The sequence below is a fragment of the Myxocyprinus asiaticus genome, chromosome 47, assembly GCF_019703515.2.
Source record: "Myxocyprinus asiaticus isolate MX2 ecotype Aquarium Trade chromosome 47, UBuf_Myxa_2, whole genome shotgun sequence".
Lineage (NCBI taxonomy): Eukaryota > Metazoa > Chordata > Actinopteri > Cypriniformes > Catostomidae > Myxocyprinus > Myxocyprinus asiaticus.
Genome location: NC_059390.1, coordinates 15,665,508 through 15,692,173, shown reverse-complemented (window position 1 = coordinate 15,692,173; position 26,666 = coordinate 15,665,508). Strand labels below are relative to the sequence as shown.

Below are 26,666 nucleotides of genomic sequence, written 5' to 3'. Positions count from 1 at the left end.
TGAACGGTAAAGGTGTCGCTTTCTTTTACGACAACTTAGGCTCATTGAATCAAGTAAAAAAAAAAAATTGTATGTTCAGATGGCAAGTGGAGGAAAAGTCTTGTACCGCTCAGATAAAGGAAACCACTTTCATTACATCGGAGAATTGATTTCGGTCAATGATGACCGAACAGTATAGGAAGGTTAACTGATAGGCCTAATACTTTTAATAATTATAATGAATATTTTACATAATTAGTCAACCCCAAAAGGAATAAAAATGCTGTTCACTAACAAAGCAAAACAAGCAAAAATGAAACCAATAAAAATGACACAATATCATGGCAAGTTTTTAAATGTTCTCAATATATTTAAGATTTTCAACATACAAATTTCAGATACATGTTTGATAAAATAGAGCTAGAAACAAATGATGGCAACACCTTTGCATGCCAGTTGGCTAAGTAGTAAGAATTAGTAAGGTAACAGCTAATTTTACAAGAGTGTAAATATCGCACTTGGTGTTTCAACAGGTGTGTCGGCAAAAACGAGTAATTAAGTCATTCAGCTCTTTAAAATAACACCATAGATACAACAGTGTAACAAGGCCATTTTTGTAACAGAATTCAAAATTCCAAGTCAATAAAAACCAGGAATCTCTTCAACACATTCAACAAACCGTCCCTCATGGAAGGACCTCTCCTACTTCTTCGTGAAGTACTCATTCATGAAGTATACACCTTGTGGAAGGATGCTAGGTCCAGCGACGCAGCTTTGCATTGTCTGCAGGACGAAGATGTGGCGTCTTTTCCACACTGCACAATTCACTTCTCGTTGTCTTAAATATCACGCACACTCAGACGTCGTTCTTACAATGTAAATACGTCTGAATGCAAAGCTTCAGTAATATGAGCCCTAGATTTCACATGGCTGTTTTAGAGTAAAGCTTTAGAATATCCATCATAAATAAGAGTTTTTTTAAAAATCAGTTTCTATTAAACCATGTTGTTGCTTTCACTTGTGGAGTCCACAAACTGAAAAAAGAGAGTTATGGTAAAATAAGGATACTTTAAGGAAAAACAATTATACAAATATTCATTTAATGATATAAGAGAAACTATAGTAATATTGCTTAAAAATATACGTAATATAATCCAGATATTTTTACTAATTAATTGTACTAATAAATAATGAATTGCATATTATGTACTTTGGTCTTAAAATGTAAGATCTGATTCATGAGTCGTGACACTGTCATATTGTTATAAATACATGAAACCCTGAATTGATCAGTATCATTTCAGATATTCAGTGCACACAGAACGGCATGGTTCATGCTCACATGCAAGACAGAATTAGCATTGACTGACCAAGATGGCCGACTGTCCTCAGCATTAGGAGGGCTTTAAAAAAACAACAAACACACATTCAAAGACAAAAGAAACTCACAAGAACTTGTTTTCTATTCTGAAGGTGAAAACAGGAAGAATCTTGCCCAAAAAATGCCAAAGTTTGTATCTTGGTGCTCATGTTAACCTAAATTGATGATGCCACTATCGCAAATGGTGGTCAAAGTGGATATGTAATTCCAGATTTCTAATTAAAGAGATGTTAAGACGTCAAGAAATCAAGACTCGCAAACACCTTAAAGGGAAACTTCACCCCAAAATAGTCATTCCAAACCCATTACTTTTTTCTTCCATGGAAAACAAAAGATGTTAAGCACACAGAAAACAGATGATTGAAAATTAATGGTAACTGAGGTTAACATTATGGGCTCTATTTTCATGAGTGCGCAAAGCGCAGCGCTACTTGCAATGACCATGCACTACATCTTATCCAATTTTCGTGGGAGCGCTATTTCTAAGTACAATTTTCGTGCTAGCGCAAGTGGGAGTGTTTGCGCTAACTGTGAGTGTACTGTTTGTAAATGATGTGGTGCAAAGCGCAATTTGCTATTTTTCTGAGAAATAGGTCATTGCGCTAAGATGTTTCAAAACCACGTCTTATCTCAGCACAAAGTTTAAACTCAGTTCCTTCATTTGTAGTTTAGAGATTCCACCAGCAGGTGGAAATTAAATTCAAGTCAAAACAATTATGGCCCTGACAATTGCCGTTTTATGAAACAAAAATGTATGAGATTTGTGTTAAACTTTCTAGAGGTCATGGTTTATTTTTCAATGATTATTATTTTGTTTATATTTACTATTGTATTTATGATCTTATTTGTATTGGTATTTTTCCACCTGTTGTCCTAGTGATTTTTAAGTCACTGCAAAAGGTTCTGGTGAAAGAAGTTGGAGAGGATAAAATGTTTGGATTTGGTAAATGTTTTTTTTTTTTTTTATCATTTTGTTATTTTGATAATATTTTCATTTTGTTTGAAGAGTAATTTGAATGTAGAAATATTTTTGGTTTAATTTTTTCATGTTTCAAATTAATTTAATTGTTCAAAATTGACAGGTAGAATTGAAGAGCATGTCGATACATGATTTGTGTGTCAGTAGATGAAAATTAATAATACTTACATTCCCTATAATTTAGCATCTAAATCCTGATTTATAACATTTTCTAAGCATATAAAAGGAGTGTGTCCATATTTCTATAATTCTAATTCATTGCATACAGTCCACACAACCAACTTCTTATGAATGTGATGTTTTTGTATGTCGCTGGTGCTTGAGGGAATGGACTAGTGCCCGACCGATATATCAGTCGGCCGATATTTTACCGATATGAACACTTTTTTCAGAACATATAATGCAGAAAACAATGCTTTAGAATTAGTGTCATAGCGTAGTTTGTCCAGCAGAGTGCGCTCCGACTCCATTGTTTACAGAGCTGACTCTAAGCTGATGGTGGTTCTGTAGACTGGGCGGAGTTAAACAGTGTGGATTTGAGCGATCTCTTCTCCTTAAATTGCTACCTAGTTTGTGAAATACATACTGGAAAGTTAATAAAAAATTACCCCATCATTTTATATAACTAATATAACGTTAACCCTGTCCCTGACAACCATGTCACTCATGTTTATCACATCTGTTTGCTGTTAGCCAGCTATAGTTTGTCAGTGCAGTCAGTTATATAGCAGATTGAAAGATAAACATCAGAGCATCTTTTTGCAGCTCAGTAGACAACAGTGCGATGGTGGATTGTGTGTGGCGAGTGTTGATTTCACGCTTCGCTGGTGCCTAGTTGGTGAGACACAATGCTGGAAAGTAAAATAAAGTCCATCTTTTACTCTCCGTGACAACGAGATTATAGCTAACTAGCTAATCATGTAGCTACTTTCATTACTTGTCAGCAGAGTGGAAGTTAATGAGTAAACATGTATTCACCAAACTGTTTTGTTCAGAATTCATAGTTTGGTACCCCCTCCACCGAACAATTCCAGTTGTATTATTTATAAAATGTAATATTTAAAAGTCTGGTTTTCCAGACATTAAAATAGGTTAAGTAATAAACATTGATTTAATAAATAGTATATTTGCCCTGTGTAAATAGTAATATATAGGAATTGTATCTAAAATAAATGAGGGGTGATACGTATTAATACAACAGACTGGAAAAACAGACATTTATTCATTTTAATATCCTATATATATATATTTTGAATGTGTTGAAACTTGACACCGGTCGACGCACCCTAAAAACAACACCGTTAGATCGGTTTCATGCTGAAGAGCCGCTTTTTTTTTCTCTCTCTCGTAAATGTAAATGAGTGTAAATGCCAACATCATCATATATGTCGAAAGGACTGAAGCCTGTCACGCAAAACATGAGCTCATTGATGTCATTAAATGAATCTGTTTTTTTATTCCATCAGTTACTCCTGGTCGGAGGCTTCCATATATATTTAGTTTATATGTAGGGTTACGTCCTACATAAATTTAATGGTGCAATGCTCTAATATTTAGTAGAGCGTAAATTGTGACTTAGTGCCCATTTACGCCAAAACTAGGCTAAGTTGTAACGTACGTATAGCTGGTGCAACCGGCCCCTGATGTTTATTTAGCTATTTATTTTATTTGAATTTATTCTTTATTTAAATGGTTAGCATTTGACTGATACTAAACAGTACTGATGTTTATTTAGCTATTTATTTTATTTTTATTTATTCTTTATTTTAATGGTCAGCATTTAACTGATACTAAACATTCAGAACTGATTTTTATTTTATTTATTCTTTATTTTAATGGTCAGCAATTGACTTATACTAACAGTACTGATGTTTATTAAGCTATTTATTGTATTTTTATTTATTATTTTCTCAGTGTTCATTTCTAGAATTTGTTGACAATGTACAATAATAATGTCAAATGTTCTTTGATAAAAATATTTGTTTAAGAAAGCAGCCTTCTGAGTACATTTGCACAGTCATATCGGTGCAAAATCGGTGCACAATCCTCATAGAAAAGGTCTGTTTTCATTCCAGCTCAAAAATTAGCTATATCGGTCACCATATCGGTAATCGGTGAATTTTCCCTCTCTAAAATCGGTACCGGTCTCAAAAACCCCATATCGGTCGGGCTCTAGAATGGACCATATAATAGGATGCAGATGGTGCAATACCCAGAGAAGGACCTCCAAATGAAACTGCACTTGACTCATCCCATTAGTGCATTGCATATGTGATTTCGCCAAACCCACTTGTGCCTAGACTTAGCGCATGCTTGCACGAAAATACCAAAACATGGCCACGCCCATTAACTTTGCACTTATGACTTATGGCATAGCATTGTGCTTAATGCTAGCACTCTTAAAACAGGGCCCAATGCCTGACATCTTTTGTGTTCAACAGGTCATATGGGTTTGAAAGAACATGAGGATGACTAAATGATGATAGAATTTAATTGTGGGTGAATTTCCCATTTTAATAACCAAGTATCCTTGTTGTTTTTAAAATTCCAAACATCTTCCGTTTCACCTGTATTACATTAGTGGCAAAGCCTGTTAGTCTCACAGCTGCTAAAGCAAGCAGAAGCATTTTAGATTAATTTACATTGACTTAAACCTTGTCTTAACTAGGTGCAACAAGTTTTCAGCGACTAGTAATTTCTCTGTTCACGCTAAAAGTGGAAATGGCATGTGACGTGGTACAATCAATCAATGTGGAGTGGGATTTTGGATTGGGATCAATGAGATTTCACTGTGGGCAGGGAAACACAACAAATAGAAACCAAGCAACTAGCAAAATGTCTCATGCATGATTTTTGCGATTTAAGGCTGGCTAAGACAAAAAATAAGATTAAAAAAGGCTTTTATCATTTATCCCTGTATCGCATAACGTCTGGTTAGGACACATTAAATTCACTGTAAACTCTGACCATTTTTTATTTAAAAGAGAGATAAAAGAACACTGCATTCTCTTCTTCATCACCCTACTGAGTAAAACTTACCCCACTAATGAAGGGAAGATTCAGCAAATATCCAAGCACAGGAATCCTCCTGATGAAGCCTATTACAACTGGAAAGAATCCCCTACACACAAATACAAGAGAGAGAATTAGGATATGAAGATATGCCTATTTGGTCATATTGAAAATATTGAAAAGAGGGTCCCTACAAATACTGAGGACATGCAACTGTATATAAAGTCTGGCATCATCTCACAATCTTTATCTACAAGTAAAAAGTCAGCTTTTTAAGAAGGCAGTTGACCTTGAGGCAAACAGTCCTATCTTTTCAATATTATTTTCATGGTTTCTACAAGCAAAATTATCATGAGATTTAATTTTCCTTGAAAAAACAAGTCGTTTTATAAAGAATAAGCATCTAAATTTCACCTTGGTCTTTTTTGACCACATATGCTTTGAATGGGGGTGAATTTACATGCATTCTAGGGTTAATTGCATTAATTAAAAATAATAATTAATTGCACAGAGAATGAATGCATTAAACTGACAGCACTAATATAAGTATACTGATATTATATCGGCCATAGACCACTTTCCTCTCTCCATATCTCATCAGCCATTTAAAAACCCATAATGGTCGACCACTACTTCTGACAACACTTCTTAAAATTTCCTGCATAAGAGTTTTTTCATCCTAAGGCCACGTCAACTCCAATATGTTTTCGTTTTAAACGCATTTCACTATGTTTACGCCAGACATCCGCACTATCCACGATTTTAACGGGCAGCGAAATAACCCATTATGTTTAGCGCGTACTCCCAACGCGGATGCTACAGACTTCTGGTTCGCAACTTATTCACATTACCCAGCATTGAAATAATCACTAATGACAGTCTAAAAAGATGGAACACTCCCTGTTTACTTAACATAAATCCCTTTCTCTCTAAAATCCGTGTATGGATGCTTTCGATGGCAATCGTTGAATAAATAAGTACACAATCACACACATTTACATGGTAAAGTTACTACACTGGGCTCTTACACTTTCTGCACACGCCCTGTGTGTGTGTATGTGTGTGTGTGTAAAAGAGAGAGACACATACAGACATTCAGCACGCAGAGAGAGAATTCACATTTATGATGAGCTAGATTTCACCGGAGGTACGTTACGGTTTCCGGGTTGAACGACATGCTTCCTCGAAACGGTGCGAAACGGGCTTTGAGCTACGTTTTCTCTCGTTTGGTGAGTGCGTTACCCAATCAGCAGCGACGTGTATATAAACCCTGCCGTATTAAACAGGCAGTGCGCACAATGGATCCAACTGAAGTCTATTACAAATGTGTCCACTGCAGCTTGGTGTATGCAACAATTGAAGACATTAGAAGAAATGCTTGCCTTGTCGTCCGTGTTTTTTGCGAAATGCGAGGCAAATGTTGGATCACCATAATTAGGAACCACAGTTTCCACATATCCCTTCACTTGATTGGGATGTTCTCTGCTATTCTGGACGGCAAGGGCAGTGACTGTAACGGAGCGTATTTTGTAGTATTAAACACGTATTTAAACCAATTTCATCAGGCTTCGAAAGTTCTTCAAAAAGAACGCAAAGAATGGCCTTCTCAGCAGCCATAGTTGCAACGCTTGCATAACACAACGGGGTGTTCAAAGCACCACCGTTTCCTTTAAATAAACGTTTTGCTACGTTTTGTCGGGGCTGAATGTGCCCCGGGTTTCTTGTTGCACACACAACGTATGATGATGATGATGATGATAGAAAGCACTTCAATATGAATACGGACAAATCTGGGAATCTGACCGGACGCTTTTAAAAAAAAAAAAAAAAAAGAGGACATGTATTAGCACTTTTCCACTGCATGTTACGGTTCGACTCGACTCTGCTTGCTTTACTTTTCTGAGCTTGCTTTTCCACTGCAGTTTAGTGCCGCCTCAACGTGGGTGGGATTATAGGCTGATCACCGCCTCTACTGCCGTGACATCATCTTAAACGCGACACAAACATTACTGACCATAAACAATAACACGACCGCTAGCTGTTAGCTACTAGCTCATAGTGCTGCATAAAGCAGTTGTTGCATGGTGATTTTACACAAGTGTAACAGTTAAATTGGCCTGGTTGTTTTAGAAGCAAGCTTTCCAGTAGCTGGTCTACTAAATAAACTGAAGCTTTCAAGCAGAATATAGAGTTAACGTAACAAAACGTGCCATCCTCCATCGTGGACCATTTGGTCGAACCACTTCCACTTTCTTCTGTTTGAACCACTCTGGCTGTTGTGGTCCTTGATGGTTCTGTAGTCACTTTTAGGTTTTTTTTTTTTACTTTTCCCTACATTGTTGGTACGTCCGGTGGTAGCCGTGTGCGGCCAACAGCTGAGACACTTCCTGAAAGACTTTTTCATTTCGCATCGTTCATCACTAACGAGAGGAACGTCTGCACCTCATTTATTGACCATGCCGTGGTTTTGCGCACAGCCATTTCTTTGTACAATTCGAAAGTCACGTGAACAAATGATATTACTGTCGCTGTTGCTAACTTTAAAACTAACGGGCTGATGTCCCGTGTCGCAAATCCAGTGACGCAGGTAGTGACGATTTTCTCTGACCAATCAGTGATCTGCAGGGTTTTGACATCACATTCAGTACCGGCTTGGCTCGGCTGGAACCTCGACCGAGGTGGTACTAAAAAAAGTACCAGGTACCAGGTACTATCCACAGTGGAAAATCCCCAAAAAGCGAGCCGAGTCGAGTTGTACTGTGCAGTAGAAAAGCCCCATATGTGAAAAGAGGACATATGGTCTCCATAGGTTTCATTTAAAAATCAGCAGATTTGAGGGACGTATCATTTGAAATTATCCATCAGTGTTTTAAAAAAAAATAGGCAAATGACAGAGAATTATGTTAATGCAACCACTGCTTATTGCATCTGGTGTGACTCAAAGTTTCAGGCATTGACAGCTTTTGGATGGGTTTATTGTTGTAACATTCATTTTCCAATAATTTTTTAAGCCACCTGTAGTTGTAATAACATCTCTAACAGCACATATTCCAAGAGCCTCCGATGATCGGCATCACCAGTAACGTTAGTCTAGCTCTAGCGTACAATATCAACAACTAAGTGGAAGTGCGGAGCATCCGAGAGGATGTAGCTCGCCGTAATGCCGCCGCCCATGGAGAAGTCAGGAAAAAGGTGGATAACTCAGTTTTCCTCCCCCCAAAAAAGAGAGTGCTTGGAAAAGGTTTCAAAACTCTGCTTTCAATTTCCTAACGTAACTGTTTTGTAAAGTATGCGGTTATGTAGACCGAAAATGAATAAGTGTGGACATGGCCCAAGTCTCATGATCCTGTAAAACATACCTGAATAAAAGGAAGAAGCCATAAAACTCTAGAACCACTCCGATGATGGGCCATCCAATCAGCACCACGAAGACACCCCCTAAGAAGAAGCTGGTGGCTTTCATCTTGTGCTTCTGAAAGAAGAACCTAAACGTCCTCTCCAAGCCGATAACAAACGCCAGGCCAACAACAAAAAGGATCTGAAACAAACCAAAGATCAAGAGGAGAGGTAAGAGAGACTAACTGTCTTTTGGTTAGGGAATATGTGCTTAAGCATCTCAATAAACTACTTAAAAGGATAGTTCGCAAAAAACGTTTACATTCTATCATCATTTACTCACACTCATCTTGCTCCAAACTGCTATGACTTTCTTTCTTTCAAGGAACACAAAAGGAGATGTTAGGCAGAATGTTCAGTCTCAAGTCACCATTCACTTTCATTGTATGGAAAAAGATGCAATGAAAGTGAATGGTGACTGAGACTAACATGCAGAATGCCTATCATCGCCTCTTGTGTTCCACAGAAGTCCCTGAAACCTCATGGCAGCTGTTTGCTTCTCATAAACCCTATTGGACATGCATAAACTAAATTAATCATGAGTACAAAGGCCACTTTGAGGACAAAATGAAAACTCACATTTCCTATAGCAAGAAGGGCTTTATCGAAAAATAGGATCATCCCAAAAAACAGGAAAAATACACCAAATCCTGTAAGCCCCACTCCAATTTCTGTTGAGAGAGAAAGCAACAAAGCAGAACAAACCATTGTCATAACACCAATATGAGGATGTTTACACTTTGCATGTTATATCTCTGTATTTTAAACAGCTGAGTATGACGACACACAATATGTTACATAATATCAGTGAATAGATTAATATTATACTGCTGCATCGTAGTGCAGTTCAGTCTGGTGCAGTCAGTGCACTATGACAACATTTAAACAGCTCAGGCTTTATACCAGAACATTTGAGGAAGACTGCCGATTTATGTACATGCAACCCAATATTTACATTTAAAGCATTTGCTCGAATGTGACAACTGCAAGACACATTGTACACATAAAATAAGACTTGTAGATTATACAGAATAATTTAGCCTTTTCATGTGCATGCGCTGGTGCAAGACATTATCTGCTAGAGAGGTGTCAGTGCGGTTATAATGGTCTTACTCTGGGAGTCTGTGAGGGAAATCATCTTTGCTTGCACTCCTCTTGACACCCGCCTGTCGCTCATCAGCGGTTACAGGAGAGCCACGTGTTCCGGAAACATTCGTGTTCAACTTCCGGAGAAACTTTTCGCTAATAAGTGTTACGAACTTACATGCACACTGCCTTTATTTAATGCTAAACAGGTATTTATTGCTTCTAGTCAACGTTAAAACTTTTAACATACCTTAAGACATTAGACTTTTTTTTTTTTGCATGCGCGGTCATGATGTGTTAAAAGTTCCAGTGCCAAATATTAGATACATTAGTATTTTTTCCTAAATTATTCAATTAATTAATATACACTGCGACACATTTAATACATTTAAACGGAGACGCGAACGTTCCATTTCGAACGCTGTGTAGCCGTGTGTTGTTTACGCGTTCACTCCGCCATCTGGTGGTGGTATTTACAACTGCACTCTTCAAATTTTACCCATTTGAAAATGTAGAACTTTCTCCATTGTTCGTTCTATGGAGGGCCGAATTGCTCGAGATTAAATAATTATTCATTTAGCTTCGCGATTCTATATAACAGCACGTCACTCAATGATAGTGGGCGTCACCCATGCTAAAAGAAAAATAACCACAGCGGAGACTCTATACTTGGAGCAGCAAGGACCATTCTAAGCAGTCTCGAATAGATTGTTGGCTTATCTCCCAAAGCCTGGCAGATAGTTTAAATTCAGTCAATATTCAAGCTACACCTCTTACAGATCACAGAGCTATCTCTCTTGAGGTTAGTCTTTCTGCATCCCTTAATTCCAGTTCAACTCCTCCTTATTGGAAACTCAACAACTCTCTTCTCCAAATTGAAGATGTCAAAAAGAATATTATCTTAATAACAGAGCATCACTGGAGGAGATCTTAAGCACTGAATTCTTATTGTTGCCAATTGGAACTGTTAAAATTTGAAATATGTAAGTATTTAAAAAAAATTGGTAGTAATTTAGCTAAACTTAAAAGAGCGGAGGAAAATAAGGTGGTTTCTAAAATTGCAACCTTCTCTCTTAAATCCCCTGAGCTGCTTTCTGAAATTGATAAGCTTGAGTATGCTAACCTGCAATGTAAATTAGATGAGATCCATACTTATAGAGCACAGCGTGCCTACATAAGGTCAAGACAAAAAATGGGAGGAGATGGGAGAATGCAATTCAGCATATTTTTTCAGATTAGAAAAAAGTTGCTTAAAAACCTCACTAATTGAAACCCTGAATGTTGATGGGACAGTCACTAATAATGCACAAGAAATTGCACATTTCTATGCTAATTTTTACAGTAACCCTTACCAATGCAATTACTCTGAAGCGGCAGCCTGTAAATTTTTGGAATTTGTTAAAAATTGTAAGACTATCTCAGATAGTGATAAAAACTTCTGCGACAATGAAATGACTCTAATAGAGGTTGATAACTCAATTATAGAACTCAAAAATAATAAATCACCCGGAACTGATGGGCTTACTGCAGAATTTTACAAATTATTCTCTGAAGATCTGTCCTCGTTTCTACTTGAGGTCTTTGAAGAAAGCATACAGAATGAAACTCTTTCCCCTGCTTTGACTCAAGGGTTAATTAATCTAATTCTGAAACCCTAAAAAGATTTACTTTTAATTGACAATTGGTGTCCTATATACTTGCTTAACAATGACTACAAAATCCTAGCTCTTGCGTTCTCTAAAAGATTAAAATCTGTACTGGGTTCCATAATAGGAAAAGGCATATAGCCAACAATATAAGATTAGTTACTGATTTATTAGATTATTCAGAATTAATACATGAGGACAGCTTTATTCTCTTGTTAGATTTAATAAGACATTTGATTCATTAGAGCACCAATTTATTATTAAGCCTTTAGACAGATTTGGTTTTGGTGATATGTCCTGCAGAGTAATTAAAGCCCTTTACAATAATGGTAGCTACTCAGTCAAATTAAAAAATGGCACTTTACCAAGATTTAACCTGTCTAGAGGAGAAAGACAAGGTTGTCCCATCTCCCCCTATTTGTTTCTACTGTCTGTGCAGTTAGTTTCAACGTCTATAAGTGAAAGCAGTATTTGAGGTATCAGTGTAGTAGACAGGCAGATTATTAGTAGTCAGTTAGCGGATGACACCTTATTTTTAAGAGATGCTTCCCAAATCCCTCTAGCAATTGATCATATAAAAACATTCACTAAAGCTTCAGGTCTTAATCTAAACATAAACAAATGTGAGCTTTTGACTATTAAGGATTGTGTAGCAACTTCCCGTTATAATATCCCAGTTAAACCTCAAGTTACATATTTAGGCACTGTGATTACTATAAATCAAGATAACAGATGTGTTCTGAATTTCAACCCTGTTAAAGAAAAAGCCCAAAGAAGGTTCAATTTGTAGTTGCAGAGAGACTTAACCTTGAGAGGCAGAATATTGCTTGCTAAGGCTGAGGGCATCTTTAGGTTTACTTATGCTGCTCTCTCTCTCTCTGTATGTAGATAATGAAACATGCAGACCAGTTGATAAAATCCTCTTTAATTTTGTATGGAAAAACAAAACTCATTACGTCTGAAATCTGTATTAATGAACACCAATGAATATGGGGGACTGAACTTTCTCGATTCTTCATCTTAAAATAACACTTTCAAAATCAATTGGATTAGACAGTTTATGTGTTATCCAAATTCAATTTGGAATTTTATGCCTAATTACTACTTCTCCAAGTTAGGTGGTCTGCCCTTCTTATTGGCCTGTAACTATAATATTGCTAAAATCCCTTACAATTTATCTAAGTTCCATAAACAAATGTTACTTGCATGGTCATTCAATTTCAAACACAACTTCTCCCCTCACCGGTATTTTATTTGGAACAACCGAGACATTTTATAACTTTATTTTTCAAGAATTGGTTTGAAAATTTGTTTTTGCCTGTCTCCCAACTACTTAGTTCAGAAGGTCTTGTTTTAAACTATACAGAGTTTTTAAATAAATTTAATTTCCCAGTTACTCCTAAATAATTCTCCATTGTTATGGATGCAATTCCTAAAGGAGCTCTTATGCTTCTACGGGAGACTGTTAAATCGCCAATTTTTTCACCTATCACTTTAGATCCACTCGAAACCCCAGTTGAGAAACTGTGCTTTTTAATCACATCCTTCTTCACGTAACTTTAGATTTAGATCTCTTTTCCAAAAGGAGCTTGTAACAATTCCATATGTGGTGTCATTCTGGAAGAACTTTGTTAACAATGTTGATTGGAAAAAGTATGGACATTGCCTCTTAAATATATAATAACTAACAAAGTAAGGGAAGTATCGTTTAAATTATTACATAGATTTTACCCAGCCAAAGTATATTTAAAGATATTTAAATTAGGCATAGATACAAATTGCTCTTTTTGTGGTGCCCCTAATGAAACTGTTCTACATATCTTTTGGGACTGTCCTTATAATCAGTTATTTTGGATAGATTTTTGTAAGGTTTCTCAGTGTTGTTTAAGGATTTGTTGTTTGGTTTCTATAGCATCAACAAAGCAAAAAAGTATTAAAGTATAGTAAAAGAGTATTTTATTATTAATTTATTATTACTACTTGGCAAATTTCACATTCATCGATGTAAATTCAGTCATCAAAACCCCTTATTTATTATTTTAAAAAAAGAAATCGAGCAATACATCCAAACTATTTCACCTTCAAATAACTCCAAAGCCCTTAAGATAGTAAACCTGTGTTACGTCTTTAAATTATTTAGTTAAACTTTGGTATGTAATACATTATATTTGTATATTTGGTGCTTCTCGCTTATATTTGTATGTACTACTTTTAAGTTTGCACGTTTGTATTTATGTATGTTTTTCCATGGCAATAAAAAAAAAAAAGAAAAAATGCTAAAAGGAAAATGGACACAAACTATTGCTAAAATTAAATACAAGAGATATTTAATTATTTAGTGATTTAATGATTAATTCAATTATTTTATAGTTATTTTAACAATTTTATGTATTAAGAATTTTTTTTTTCTTCATGATTTAATTGAGTATTTTGGCCATCCATATTGTTCAAGCTATTTCACCGGTTTTTATGTAATGCGTGACATAATTTTACATTAATTAAAATAAATATAAATTATCAGAGTTTATTTGTGTTATTCCTGATGTACTATACTACACAGGCATTTTAAAATAATTTGAGTCACACTGTGATTCGTAATGACAAGAGACAAGAGGAAAATGAAGACTACAGTAACTTGTTCAATTTAAAATTGGCATTTTTATTTGTGCAAGCTTGCTCCTTTAGAACATAATCGTATTAAGAAGCTTTTATGAAGTACTACAGTTGTTTGTTTTTCAACTGATAAATAATTATCCAATTGGTAACAGCAAACATATCTTTTATCAGGTGTAAAACAAATGTATCCTGCTTAAAAAAGAAAGAAAAAGAGGACAGGGAATACAATGCAAAACGCAGCAGAACACATCAACTTTGAACACAATGGGGATTTTGAGGCACTGTTGACACTGGGATTATACTCTGCATTTGTGGGGCTCTTTTGTTCATACTTATGAACAGTAACATGGAGTATATTTCCTTGTTCCAAAATGTTCATCATAATGAGCCTTATTTCCACTTGTGACTCATATTTGTTACTCTGGAGGTTTCTTCTTGGCTTCCACGTCCTTTTTAAAGGCCTCGATTTTCTTTGAAATGTTGGGTACCTTTAAAACAAGTAGAAATATGCATAAATCAAATTACATATGACCTGTACAAATAGAAACAATCACTGATCACTAAACAATATAGCTGTTCTATTTTATGATTAATGAAGTCTGATATTATGATAAATGTTAATAAGATGAAAAATTTTATTTCTCTAACCTCATAATTCTGTGCCAGATACATACCAACCACGTTTCCCAGAGTGAAGCCAAGCTGTGGAAACAAGAAATGCTCTATTAGCACAATTGTATGACAGATGACCTACGGAAAACACCAATCTTCTTCTGATTATGATTATTAATAGATATTCGTCTATTTAACTGCAATTGCATATTGCTATTACATAATGCTATTTGTTTTAACTCAGAAAGCCAATACTACATTCTCTAATTTGCTAGTCAAGTACATTAGTTTAAACAGCTGTGACTGAATTTTCTCTAGCAAGTTGTCTGAACAGAACATCACCATCACACAAACTAAAGAAAATACTTACTATAAACTGCATCATGATTAAAGCTTTACAATTTTGAAGAAAAAAAGAAAGAAGAAAAAAAAAGCTAAATAAAAGTGAGAATGGTCCCGAAAGCTGTAACTGTCACTGGTTTAACACGGTTAGCCTTCAACTAGTATCATTTGTCATCCGCATGAAAACAAGAAACCGGAAGTAGTATTCGTGCAAAATAAAAGTCTTTGAAGGAGTATTCCGGGTCCAATAGTACAAGTTTAGTTCTGTCGACAGCATTTGTGGCATAATGTTGAATACCACAAAAAATATTTCGACTCATCCCTCCTTTTCTTAAAAAAATAAAAAAATAAAATACAGTAAAAAAATAGCAAAAATGGAGGTTACCGTGAAACACTTACAATGTGTAATGTGAAGTGAATGGGGCCAATTTTTGGACGGTTTAAAAGAAGACATGTGAAACTTAGAATTTTATAAAAGTACTCACAATAATTGTGTTAAAACGTGTGTATTATCTGAGCTGTTAAGTTCTTTAAATAGTCGTTTTTACTGTCGTTTTAGGGTTAAGAGTGATTAGGTGTTAAGTCGTCATAGCAACAAAGTTGTACGCATGGATATAACTTTACACAGAACATTTAGTAAGCGATTTTATCACACTAGAATCATGTTAACATGAATATTGTTTACATCTTGAGGCTATATTTGTAAGTTTTTTTTTTATGTTTATGGACTGGCCCCATTCACCTCCATTGTAAGTGCCTCACTGAAACCCAGATTTTTTATTATTTTATTATTTTTTTAAAGAAAAGGAAAGATGAGTCTAAATTAATTTTTGTGGTAATCAATATTATGGCATTGAATTTTATGCCATTATGTACTGAACTCAGAATATTCCTTTACTTCTGAGAGGAGGGGGCATATATGCAATATACATGCAATGTTTGTTAGATAAATTGAGATTTCACTTTGTATAGTAAAGCATTCATTAGATACAGGCAAGGTTCTGATTCAAAAACCCCATACTGAAATGAGATATAGTCATTCTATACTGACAAACTGTACAATTTGACACCAAACAAGTGTTGCTATGAGTTTTGGGGACTCTACAGGTTACACATCCGATGCATTTTTGTTAGGCTACAAAACAGTATTGTTAGTATAATGTCTCACAGTACTATATGTTCATGTTGTTGTAATGCATCACTGTAATCAATATATTGATTTTAAAATCTAGCTACCCAGTCAGATGTCGTAAGACATTACAGCATAAGTTTCTGTAAAGCTGCTTTGAAACAATGTGTATTGTGAAAAGCACAATACAAATAAAAATGACTTGACTCAACATAACATTTTCATTCTTTATTTTTTTTTTTATGCTTGTCACACTACATATTATATTTTTGTTGTTCGTACAAATGTCCGGAAAACAAACAATACATATATTGAAGGTCTGTAAGGGTGAAAAAACATAATATTTTATATATATATATATATATATATATATATATATAAAATACATGGCTTCCTTCACAAAGAGAATGAAGAAAAAAAAAAAAAAAAAATCAATAGTCTTGATTATGTTGTTTGGCATGACCTAAATGTAAAACAGAATCAAAATTCTAAGCAAGAACACAAACACATATAAAGACTTAAATTTCAACTGTAATAAAACAAACATGCCTGTAACCAAAGCACAATAACATACATCATACAAAATGAACCCTACGTTTGCTTTCTAATGGATAAAAAAAGGAAAACAAATGATCATGCAGTTGTAAACCTAAAAAAAAAAAAAGACACTACCAGGACCAAAATCAAATTTAACAATATTGATACATTTTATCCCCCAGAATTAGAAATTCAGACAACATTTTTTCCAAGTTTCCAAGTATAAATACAGCTAACAAATGTAACAATACTTTCAAAATTTTTATTTCAAACAAAGTATAATTTCACTTTGTTACCAATGTATTTTCATTTGCTCTGATAACATCAGGAAATCAGCGTGGGATAACACACACACTGGTATCTCTTAGTAGACCAAGCAAATACATATCCTAAAATTTCTTTAAAGGATCTATGTAAATATATTTGCCTAGTTTGGCTATGATTTTAAAATCTGTATGTAAAGAAAACAATTAGCCTTGCACCAAAACAATATTTGTTAAATAACATTATTTTATTATACTGTATGTAAATGACTACATTTCCATTGCAGCAACACTGTCAAGTGAAAACCACATTTAGGGAGACACTAAAAATATAACTTGGGAAGGAACATAGTTTCTTTGTAACATAATGAACAACAACGAAACCTTCCCATATCTTATAATTTCTCAAGTTTAAGCACCATAGCACATAGTTGTTCTTCCATCTTTTTCGTACTGCAGTAATTCCACTGAACTCCACTGGTAATTTGAAACTTTACAGATGATTCCTTATCTTTAATTACTTAACACTCAAGTGAAATGTCTATGTCAACGGCACCTCCTCAAAGCTGGAGGCAGTGAACAACACTTCATCTATTTGGACTCTAGTGAGCTGGTTGGTGGACCCTGTTTGTTTCCATTTTGTCGAGTCGCCCCTGTTGAATCCATTAACAGTATATTCTTCAGGATGCTGACATAGAAAGGACTGTAAACCTGTTTGTTGTAGTTGACAAGGTTGACAAAACTGAGCCCCATTGCCATGAGCTCTGGCTGAATCAGGCCCAACCCTGGCGGTACGGGGGGTGGGGTACTGTTTGAGTTGGCAGAAGCGAGGACCACTTTGAAGTACATCTGTGTCCTTGTTTCTGTGGGACAGCAGAGGTGTGTTAAAAATTAGACAGTGGATATGTTACAAAACATAGTGAGCTGCCTCACTGCCTACTACGTACATAGGCAGCTGCCTTCATTGGCAGAATCCTAACTGAAACAGAAACTCCGTGACTGATTTGGAACTCTTTACGTAGATACAAACTCTGTCATAAATAGCTCGGAAACTTGACTCAAAAATTATTTCAATAATGCAACACTAATACAGTGGTTCTCAACCAGGGCTGAAAACTTTCAAGGGGGGCTCAAGATGAATTAGAATTATTTAAAATAAGTTCGCCTATGATATAATACTCTACAGAACTTGCTATAATCAATCTTAAAATAGTAAATAAAAAATAAAAAAAAATCACAAGTTTTTATTGAAGAACATACAGTTCTTGAAACTTCTGGAATCACAAAATTAATAAAGGGGGGCCTTCAAATATTGTCTTGGACAGTGGGAGGCCATGGAGTCAAAAAGGCTGAAAATCAATGCTGTAATAATTATATATATGATTATAATTATATACAGTATATTTCAGAGTGTGTTGATGGTGCCTTAGATGTCGTTCACTCTGAATGTGTTGTGCGTCTGTCCGCACCGTTTTTTTGTATGTACAGCACATATGCGGTAGCTGGATGTCTGACCATTACACTGTGTCTCACTGTTTTTTCAGCATCTTGCACAAGAGCACCACGTTTTAAGATGGCATGAAAATTCCACATTTTTGGGACTGCTGCATTTGGTTCTGTTTGTTGCTTTGTATCTAGCTTTTCTAGCACAAGAACGCATTCTAGATGTCCCCTTAGGCCACCTCCACACTAATACGTTTTCATGTACACCTCTCATCCACACCAGAACGCTCTTTTCCTCCACCAAAGAGTTTCTAGATGTCTCTTTAAACAAAAGCAGCTCTTTTAAGAACAAAACAAAGGTTTTAAAGAGTTTGATGCATTTTCCTTACCAACAAGAGTATGTATTGGGTTGTTCCGCTGGGTGATGTCACAGATCTGGCCTTTCAAAGTAGCTTGCAGTTCGGCAGGGAGAGCTGGGAAATTTCTTTCGGTCAGAGATTTGTTGACCTCACAGCAGATCTGATCACTGACATTACCAAGAGCTTCAGTCAGGTTGAAATCTCTGTATGTCAGGCATCCAAAAGGAAGGGGGGGAACATTAATTTATACTGCAATTATTTGTATTAGGTTATGCACAAGTATGCATGTGTTGCATGTATTAGCCTGAGTAGTATTTTGGGAAGGACACACGTCGGACTCACAAACTATGCATGCCCTCGAGCAATACTGCTGTCATCTTCTTAAGTCGCTCAACAAGAGCAGGCAGGCCTGACATGGCCTCTCCAATTGAGCTGTAGACTATAAGCAGAACAGATGCCACAGCTTGGTACAGCTGAAGAGACCTCTGCAACTCTTGCAACCTCACTTCATCAGTCATCAAAGTCTACAAGTATAAAAAGAAAAAGAAAAGAGAGACTGTTAAATCATAAAAACACTCAAATATGCACACCTCGGGGGGCCTGGGTAGCTCAGCAAGTAAAGACGCTGACTACCACAACTGGAGTCGCAAGTTTGAATCCATGGCGTGCTGATTGACTCCATTCAGGCTTCCTAAGCAACCAGTTGGCCTGGTTGCTAGGGTGGGCAGAGTCATGTTGGGTTAACCTCCTCGTGGTTGCTATAATGCGGTTCTCGCTCTCGGTGGGGCACGTGGTGAGTTGTGCGTGGATGCCGTGGAGAATAGCGTGAAGCCTCCACATGTGCTATGTCTCCGCGGTAACGAGTTCAACAAGTCACGTGATAAAATGCGCGGATTGACAGTCTCAGACGCGGAGGCAACTGAGATTCGTCCTCCGCCACCCGGATTGAGGCGAGTCACTATGCCACCATGAGGACTTAGAGCGCATTGAGAATTGGGCATTCCAAATTGGGGAGAAAAAGAGGAGAAAAAACAAAAAAAGATGCACGCCTCAAAATGCAGCCATTTACCAAAGCATAGATTATGAGTATGAAAACTTGCAATATAGTCTTAACCACGCGCGATGTGAAAAGTTTCCAGCGACAAGTAATTTCTCTTTTCACACTTACTGTGAAACTGTTGCCCAACGTGACACAATCACAGCAAAACAAAATATATTTGATGTATACAGTTATGTGGAGAAGAGGCTGGTGTTACCCAGCTCAATGCCACAGAAATAGAAATCAAGTGATCATCAAAATGCCTTGTTGCTTGTCTCGGTCGCGGCTGGTTAGGACACTGTATAAGAGTTATCGTTGTGTGTGTGTGCGCGAGTAACTCTAACCTCAGGTAGAGGGCCATTGCTCTTGTCCCAGGTGAGCAGTCTAAGGTAGGCAACATTTAGAAGCAACATGGGCCCTGGTAAGGATTTGCCGCTCTGCCCAGAATCGCTGCTCTTTGCTGGGGGCATGATACGGGTGGCCTCCTCTATTGATCCTTTGATCCACTCAGTTGTGTGATTCAGAGCATCTGCATGCAAATTTACATTATATCTAAAGTTATACTATATATATCTAAAGACACTTTAATATGATTTTTGTTTGTGGAACACAAAAAGAGATGTTAGACAGGATGACTGCCTCAGTCAACTTTCATTATATGGAAAAAGATTCAATGAAAGTGAATGGTGACTGAGACTAACATACTGCATACCATATCGTTTTGTGTTCCACGGAGAATATTAATTTTTTTTGGGTGAACTAACCCTTTAAGGCAGAAAGAAACACTTCATATAATCAACTTCAAGCGATTTCACCCAATTCTGTTTGCAATGTGTGAATCTATGCATCTAACATATTTATGGTACTTGAAATTACTTACTAGGAGTTTTTTCCAGAATGCTTTGGAATTTGGCTCGCTCATACTCTACTGACTGCCTCTGCAGCTCTGGCCTGAGGTTCTGGATAGTAAAATTCACCATGTCCATTTTCATCAGGTCCAGAACTCGGAAGATCTCCCTGATCCAACATAAGTTACCATTTGGAACTCAGTTATTTGTTTCAGGCAAATGCATGCTTGGCAACTATTTGTCATGTTATTATGTCATGCCTAGTTCTACAACATTATACAAAAATAAACCTAATATTCTTCTTCAAACAAATTCTTCGACATACTTGAATACCGTCACAACGTTGCCCGAGTTCTCCTTGAGTTTCTTGATTTCATTGTCGCGGACAGGTGCGCAGAACTTGCCCATAGTATTGATGATGTAAGAAGCAAGGCCCTGGATATCAACCGCATTGTTATCAGCCTGCTGCCGTATCAGGTCCATGTCCAACACCTCCATGATCTGAGTACGGAGGCGGTTCGCCCCAGGGTTCAGGAAGGAAATCAGGATCTTTGATAAGAAAACAAAGAATGAATAATAAATAGGTGTCATTTCATGTGCATTTTCATCATGGTTAAATAAGATTAAGATGTGACGTACATCTCTAATCTCTTCCAGAAGTTTGATGGCATAATCATACTCAGGGGGGTTGTCATTCAGCTCTGATTCAAGACAATCCCAGAAGGCCTTGTGCACCATATCTTTCACTCTTTTCTCCAAGCTAGTGGTAAAACAAAGGATATTGAGAGATTGAGATTCAATGTTATGATTTTTATGAATTTACACAACCTGTGACTAAAGATTCCAAGCCTGCACGCCTTAATTATGAGAATATGGGGAGGGGGCTCACTGTAGGGATCATTAGTTCAGGTCCTCTAATCTGATTGGACAAGCGGCAATCCAAGAGTGCTGATATTAACTATAACAACACTGGGATACTTTACTGTTTGTATCAGTCTAATATAAATATCATTATTATATACATTATTATTATTACATTAACACTGTAATGTTGAGATCAAAACACAAATTAGGGCACTTTAATTCTGCACAGATGTCAGAACAAAATACGTAACGGCTAAAAGAATGCATCAGTGTTTTGACTTTATATACTGTATTTAAATTAATAATATTGTATATGAGTACATTTTCTCAAACCCCATGTATATAGTCATAAGCACTGTTATCAAGGAAAGTGGGACCAATCAGATCAGGAGACGGTAGTTATAAATAGTCTAGTACCTATTCTGAGGTAGTTCTGGGGGCTCTAGGTGGAAGTTGCGGTTGACTACAATCTCATGAGCCAGACTCAGATTGGACAGGTCCCGGGCTGAGGCCATAACCTCATCAAGCGTGAGGGTTTTAGGTGGGCTGCCTGAAAACACATGGCAATACAGATTTGTACATGTTAAAACATTAGACTTATTAGGTGTTCTGACCTTCACTATTAATCTGCATTCAGGGGTCTGAATTTTAATCCTGCAACTTGATAACAGGTAAATCTTAGTGGGTCACTCTAAAAGTTCCTTTTTGCTTAAAGGAATAGTTCACCCACAAATGAAAATTCTCTCACCGTTTACTCACCCTCATGCCATCCCAGAAGTGAATGACTTTCTTTCTTCTGCATAACATAAATTAAGATTTTATCTCAGCTCTGTAGATCCATACAGTGCAAGTGAATGGTGGCCAGAACTTTGAATCTCCAAAAAGCACATAAAGACAGCATAAAAGTGATCCATAATATTCCAGTGAAGTCTTATCCATTCATCTTTTCTGAAGCGATATGATAGGGGTGGGTGAGAAACAGGCCAATATTTAAGTCCTTTTTTACTATAAACTCTCCTCCCTGCCCAGTAGGTGGCGATATGCATAAAGAATGTGAATCACCAGATTTATTAGAAATTATAATTAGAACGTGAAAGTGGAGATTTATAGTACAAATTGATGTAAATATTGATCTGTTTCCCACCCACACCTATCATATTGTTTCAGAAGATATAGATTAAACAACTGGAGCTGTATGGATTACTTTTATATGCTTTGTGGAGCTTCAAAGTTCTGGCCACCATCCACTTGCATTGTACGGACCTACAGAGCTGAGATATTCTTCTAAAGGTCTATGTTTGTGTTCTGCAGAGGAAAGAAAATCATACACATTTGGGATGGCATGAGGGTGAATAAATGCTGAAAAATTTTCATTTTTGGGTGAACTATCCCTTTAAAGCTGATTAGCTTAATATGCAGAATCATCTATAAGTAAGCCATTTGTTGGTTGATTTCGCCAAAACGTGTAACGCTGTGGCACTATCAAAACATAAAATGTTTGTTTGAGCTGCCCATCTGGACCGACACAGCAAAATTGAGTTTGTAAATACAGTGCAGGACTATCTGTTTGTACAACCAATGGAAGACAGGGGGAGTTTTCTTGAATCAGTTTGGTGCAAAAATATCACACTTAAGCTTTAAATGAGCATGTTACCACCATGAGAACCTCTTTTAAATTGTTAACACTGATTAAATGTCATAATTACATACAGTACAGTACATTTATTAAATAAAATTATATAGAAATAGATATTACATAAAGAAAGAATGAGTGTCAATTGAATTTCTGTGATGAATTTAGTGTAAAAACATCAGATCTACACAAATACCATTTGAATAGCAAAACTCTTTCTGTGCCTTTGTGAGAGTATGTGTCTGTGTTTATGTGTTGGCAGAACACTTACAGGAAGGAGAGTTGTGTTTGCTGGAAGAATCGCTGGTGAAGCTCTGGCGAGAACAGTCCACATCGCTGGACAAGGTCAAACTGTCACACCTTTCCGATGACTCGGTGTCACTGTTCTGATCCTCGCTGGACACCGTAGACGTGGAGGTGGGACGTTCATCGTTCAGTGGCATTGTGAGCAGCTGCTGGGAGTTAAAGGTGAGTTGAATGTTAAGAGTGTCCGCAATTTGTCAGATTGTGGCTAAGATTCCTTTGGGACAAATTAATTCTAGAATGGGAATTAGGGCAATCTCTTATAACAGCAATGGAAAAACTACAACTATAAAAGTGATGGCACACTTTCAATGTTGGAAAATTCCACAAATACATAAAGCTTAACTGACATGACCAAGGAAAGCGGTTTGCAAAGGCAAATGCAAATAAAGAGGCAACAAAAAGGCTCAGTGATATTCATGTGACCCATAAAGGGACATTGTATTTTAAATGTTATGCAGACGTTGAGTGATGCCGTCTCTTGGGTAACAGATAACCATTGATAACAGTGTGGTATTTATGAGCAAACCTATCTAGTTACACCCTGCTGCCTTTATAGGCTCCATTACAAACCTGTTACCTGATGTAACGGACTTTGTCTGCCTGTCTTTTCATCTTATTCAGCTCAAGCAAAAGATGACTCATCATCACAAAATGCATTTAACAATGACTTTCAGATGTTATGTGGAAAAATTAGTTGCTCATCAAGACTCAAATTTCTGACTAATCCCACCTATTATGCAAGATAAAATTATTCAAACTGACAAAACAGCTTGTTTATTTAACTCCATTGTAATATCAGGTTTATCTACTGTGGATTAATGGCTAATCTGTTATAATAGAAACACCAGTGACATAATCTGTTCTAGCCTTTCCATTCTTAGCACACCCAAAAGAGTGTCTATTTTAGGCCAAAAAAAAAAAAAACACTGAGACCTCCTCATGTAATGAGCCAGTTCTGCAACTCATGGTGGAAATAGAAACCCCCTGGGCTGCCCTGCCATGCAAATTCTCAATCGGGTTTAAACAGTCACCCGTGCGTGAGGGGAGGGCACTGGTGACGCACTGCTGACACTGGTTTTTGGCTCATGCAGCTCTGGGCCCTAAAAGGAAATGCTGTACCAACGTGAGACAAGGGATATGTTTGGAATCGTGTACTACCATACCGCATCTGCAGTATGCAGTATGTACAGTACATTTTCTGTTTTGCAATTTTCAAATTTAATAATGTTTTTATTACAAATAATATCATCTGTATGAAAGTGAAATGTTTAATAGAAAAATGTACATGCATTGGTGTGGTATGTCCCCCTTTTGCTCTAAGGTGCACTCAGTCATTTTTTTATTCATGTCATCTTGGAAATATACATGGATACAGCATGATTCAAACTTTCATTTAAAGGGGTCATGACATGCCCTTTTTAATTATTTTTATATGTTCATTAAGGTTCACTTAAAATATTAAAAGTTTTTTTTCACAAAAGCAGATATATATTTTCCACCCTCATTTTGACCCTCTGTCAGAAACGCTTAGTATCTGTGCTGCTTCTCATTTTAGACTTGACAGTAAATACCCACTGTTATGATTGACTTTCTCCTCTTGCCATCTCACTGCTCAACACTACTGGGCAGGGCTACGGAAGTGATAATAAGGTAAAGTAGGTGTTGATGTGTTGTTGTGGAGGTGGTCAGATGCAAATATCCACCACCGTATGACATCACAGTGTGGAGGAACGAGTTGTTTTGGCAGCTCAGTTTCAACAAATGCTCTTTTTGCAGTGAGGAGAAAGTTTTGAGTTCTAAATATTACAGTATGTTTTTTATAGTACAATAACTTCTTATATGTCAAAAGATCAAGGAAAATTGAATTCTCCATGTCATGACCTCTTTAAAGAGGCTTTTGTAGAAATGCACTATTCACAGTTAGCCATGATTAATATAATCCATGAGTGAAAGTGCCCAATAACAGGGCGGTTACTGATATAAAGCGCATAGTATTTGGCTGGTCATGTGATTCTAAAATGGCAGCCCACATGAGGGGACCCTCTCCATGTAGAATAAACAGCTTTTATGAGGTTACTGATATTACTGGATTTGTCATCTCATGTGAGAGCTCATGATTTTATAAGTTTTGAAATTACAGTTAATTTCTTAAGGAGTACAACTTTTTAATGAGGAAAAAAAAAATAATACAGAATACACCTTTAAATGACAACATGTACTTGATGTGAAGTATTCAACAAACTGCATACTTCGAGGAATACAGAATCACATTCCATTTCCAATGTGACAAATGAACAGGTAGCTATGTTAACCACAATTTTAACATATTCTTGACTTTAAAATAAGAGGAGTTAAGACATATTTGAACATTTTGATTAAAAATACAAAAAAGAAAAGTTGTTTATTTCCAAAATAACTGTATGCCACTTGCTGAAATAAACATGTCAACGTTAAAACATTTATCATTACATACTGCTTCACATACTACTTAACAAAAAAAGTGTACACTACGTAGTATGCAGTACGCTAGTAGTCGACACTGCGCCCAGCTGCTCTTCACAAGGGCTTCTGATAGGTACACGTGACCTTATCTTCAGCACACAAACAAGGACAAAATACGAGTAAACTGTCAAAACAGCAGAGCGACGGAACTAGACTTTCCATATCAGGCAACCCCAGCCTTTCAAACAGGAGCGAAATAGTGGGTGAAATTATTAAACACACTTTAAAATCTAAAATAAATATTAAATACGACAGTGAATGCATGGCCATCTGATAGTGATATACAGTCGTCTTCGCTTGAATGCACAGCTCGCGAGACATCCTGTATGTGTCCGACTTCATTTTCCAACGAGGGTTAGTTACGCTTGATTAACTAATTCCTTAGTAATCCATTGAGTCAGTATTGTAACCATTGTCTAGCTCTGTGAATTTCCCGAGGCATTAGAAATACCACAAATATAAACACCTGAAAGAACTGACGAATAAAATTATGTAACAGTTACCTGAGTCAAGTCCCCGAGAAAGGAGACCTGGCAAACAACAGGGAACAATTGAGATTTTCTCGATTTGCAGGAGAAATGTATCGACACTCCTTCACCAGCAGTACATTGGGACTTTAAAAGGCTCTTTAAATATCACTTGGGTTGCAGTGTTTTGCGAAGCGGGAGGGTTTATTATTACGCAGCTAGAGGGG

At 36.5% G+C, this 26,666-nt stretch overlaps 3 protein-coding genes across 5 annotated transcripts; all 3 read right to left on the bottom strand.

Moving 5' to 3' along the window:
• Positions 1 to 326: 326 nt before the first annotated feature.
• LOC127436930 (vesicle transport protein GOT1B-like) lies at positions 327 to 9,971 on the bottom strand. 2 transcript variants are annotated; one of them, XM_051691462.1, is made up of 6 exons: positions 9,861 to 9,971; positions 9,327 to 9,418; positions 8,711 to 8,889; positions 5,379 to 5,460; positions 1,350 to 1,382; positions 327 to 1,013 (listed from the first exon to the last, which is right to left on the bottom strand). In XM_051691462.1, exons 1-5 carry the CDS (start codon positions 9,922 to 9,924, stop codon positions 1,374 to 1,376), a joined length of 426 nt encoding a protein of 141 aa, XP_051547422.1. In that variant the 5' UTR covers positions 9,925 to 9,971; the 3' UTR covers positions 327 to 1,013; positions 1,350 to 1,373. The 2 variants fall into 2 exon arrangements, with proteins under 2 accessions (XP_051547422.1, XP_051547421.1); XM_051691461.1 differs by lacking the exon at positions 1,350 to 1,382 and having other exon boundaries at positions 9,861 to 9,970.
• A 4,151-nt stretch (positions 9,972 to 14,122) lies between these two features.
• LOC127436694 (short transmembrane mitochondrial protein 1) lies at positions 14,123 to 15,249 on the bottom strand. The gene is made up of 3 exons (XM_051690997.1): positions 15,078 to 15,249; positions 14,744 to 14,797; positions 14,123 to 14,583 (listed from the first exon to the last, which is right to left on the bottom strand). The coding sequence occupies exons 1-3, from the start codon at positions 15,090 to 15,092 to the stop codon at positions 14,512 to 14,514; spliced, it is 141 nt and encodes a 46-aa protein (XP_051546957.1). The 5' UTR covers positions 15,093 to 15,249; the 3' UTR covers positions 14,123 to 14,511.
• A 1,154-nt stretch (positions 15,250 to 16,403) lies between these two features.
• LOC127436865 (T-complex protein 11-like protein 2) lies at positions 16,404 to 26,630 on the bottom strand. 2 transcript variants are annotated; one of them, XM_051691321.1, is made up of 10 exons: positions 26,476 to 26,630; positions 23,436 to 23,619; positions 21,949 to 22,081; positions 21,307 to 21,427; positions 20,993 to 21,216; positions 20,700 to 20,836; positions 20,164 to 20,348; positions 19,123 to 19,304; positions 18,811 to 18,983; positions 16,404 to 17,841 (listed from the first exon to the last, which is right to left on the bottom strand). In XM_051691321.1, the coding sequence occupies exons 2-10, from the start codon at positions 23,605 to 23,607 to the stop codon at positions 17,570 to 17,572; spliced, it is 1,599 nt and encodes a 532-aa protein (XP_051547281.1). In that variant the 5' UTR covers positions 23,608 to 23,619; positions 26,476 to 26,630; the 3' UTR covers positions 16,404 to 17,569. The 2 variants fall into 2 exon arrangements, with proteins under 2 accessions (XP_051547281.1, XP_051547283.1); XM_051691323.1 differs by having other exon boundaries at positions 23,436 to 23,616; positions 26,476 to 26,625.
• Positions 26,631 to 26,666: the final 36 nt, after the last annotated feature.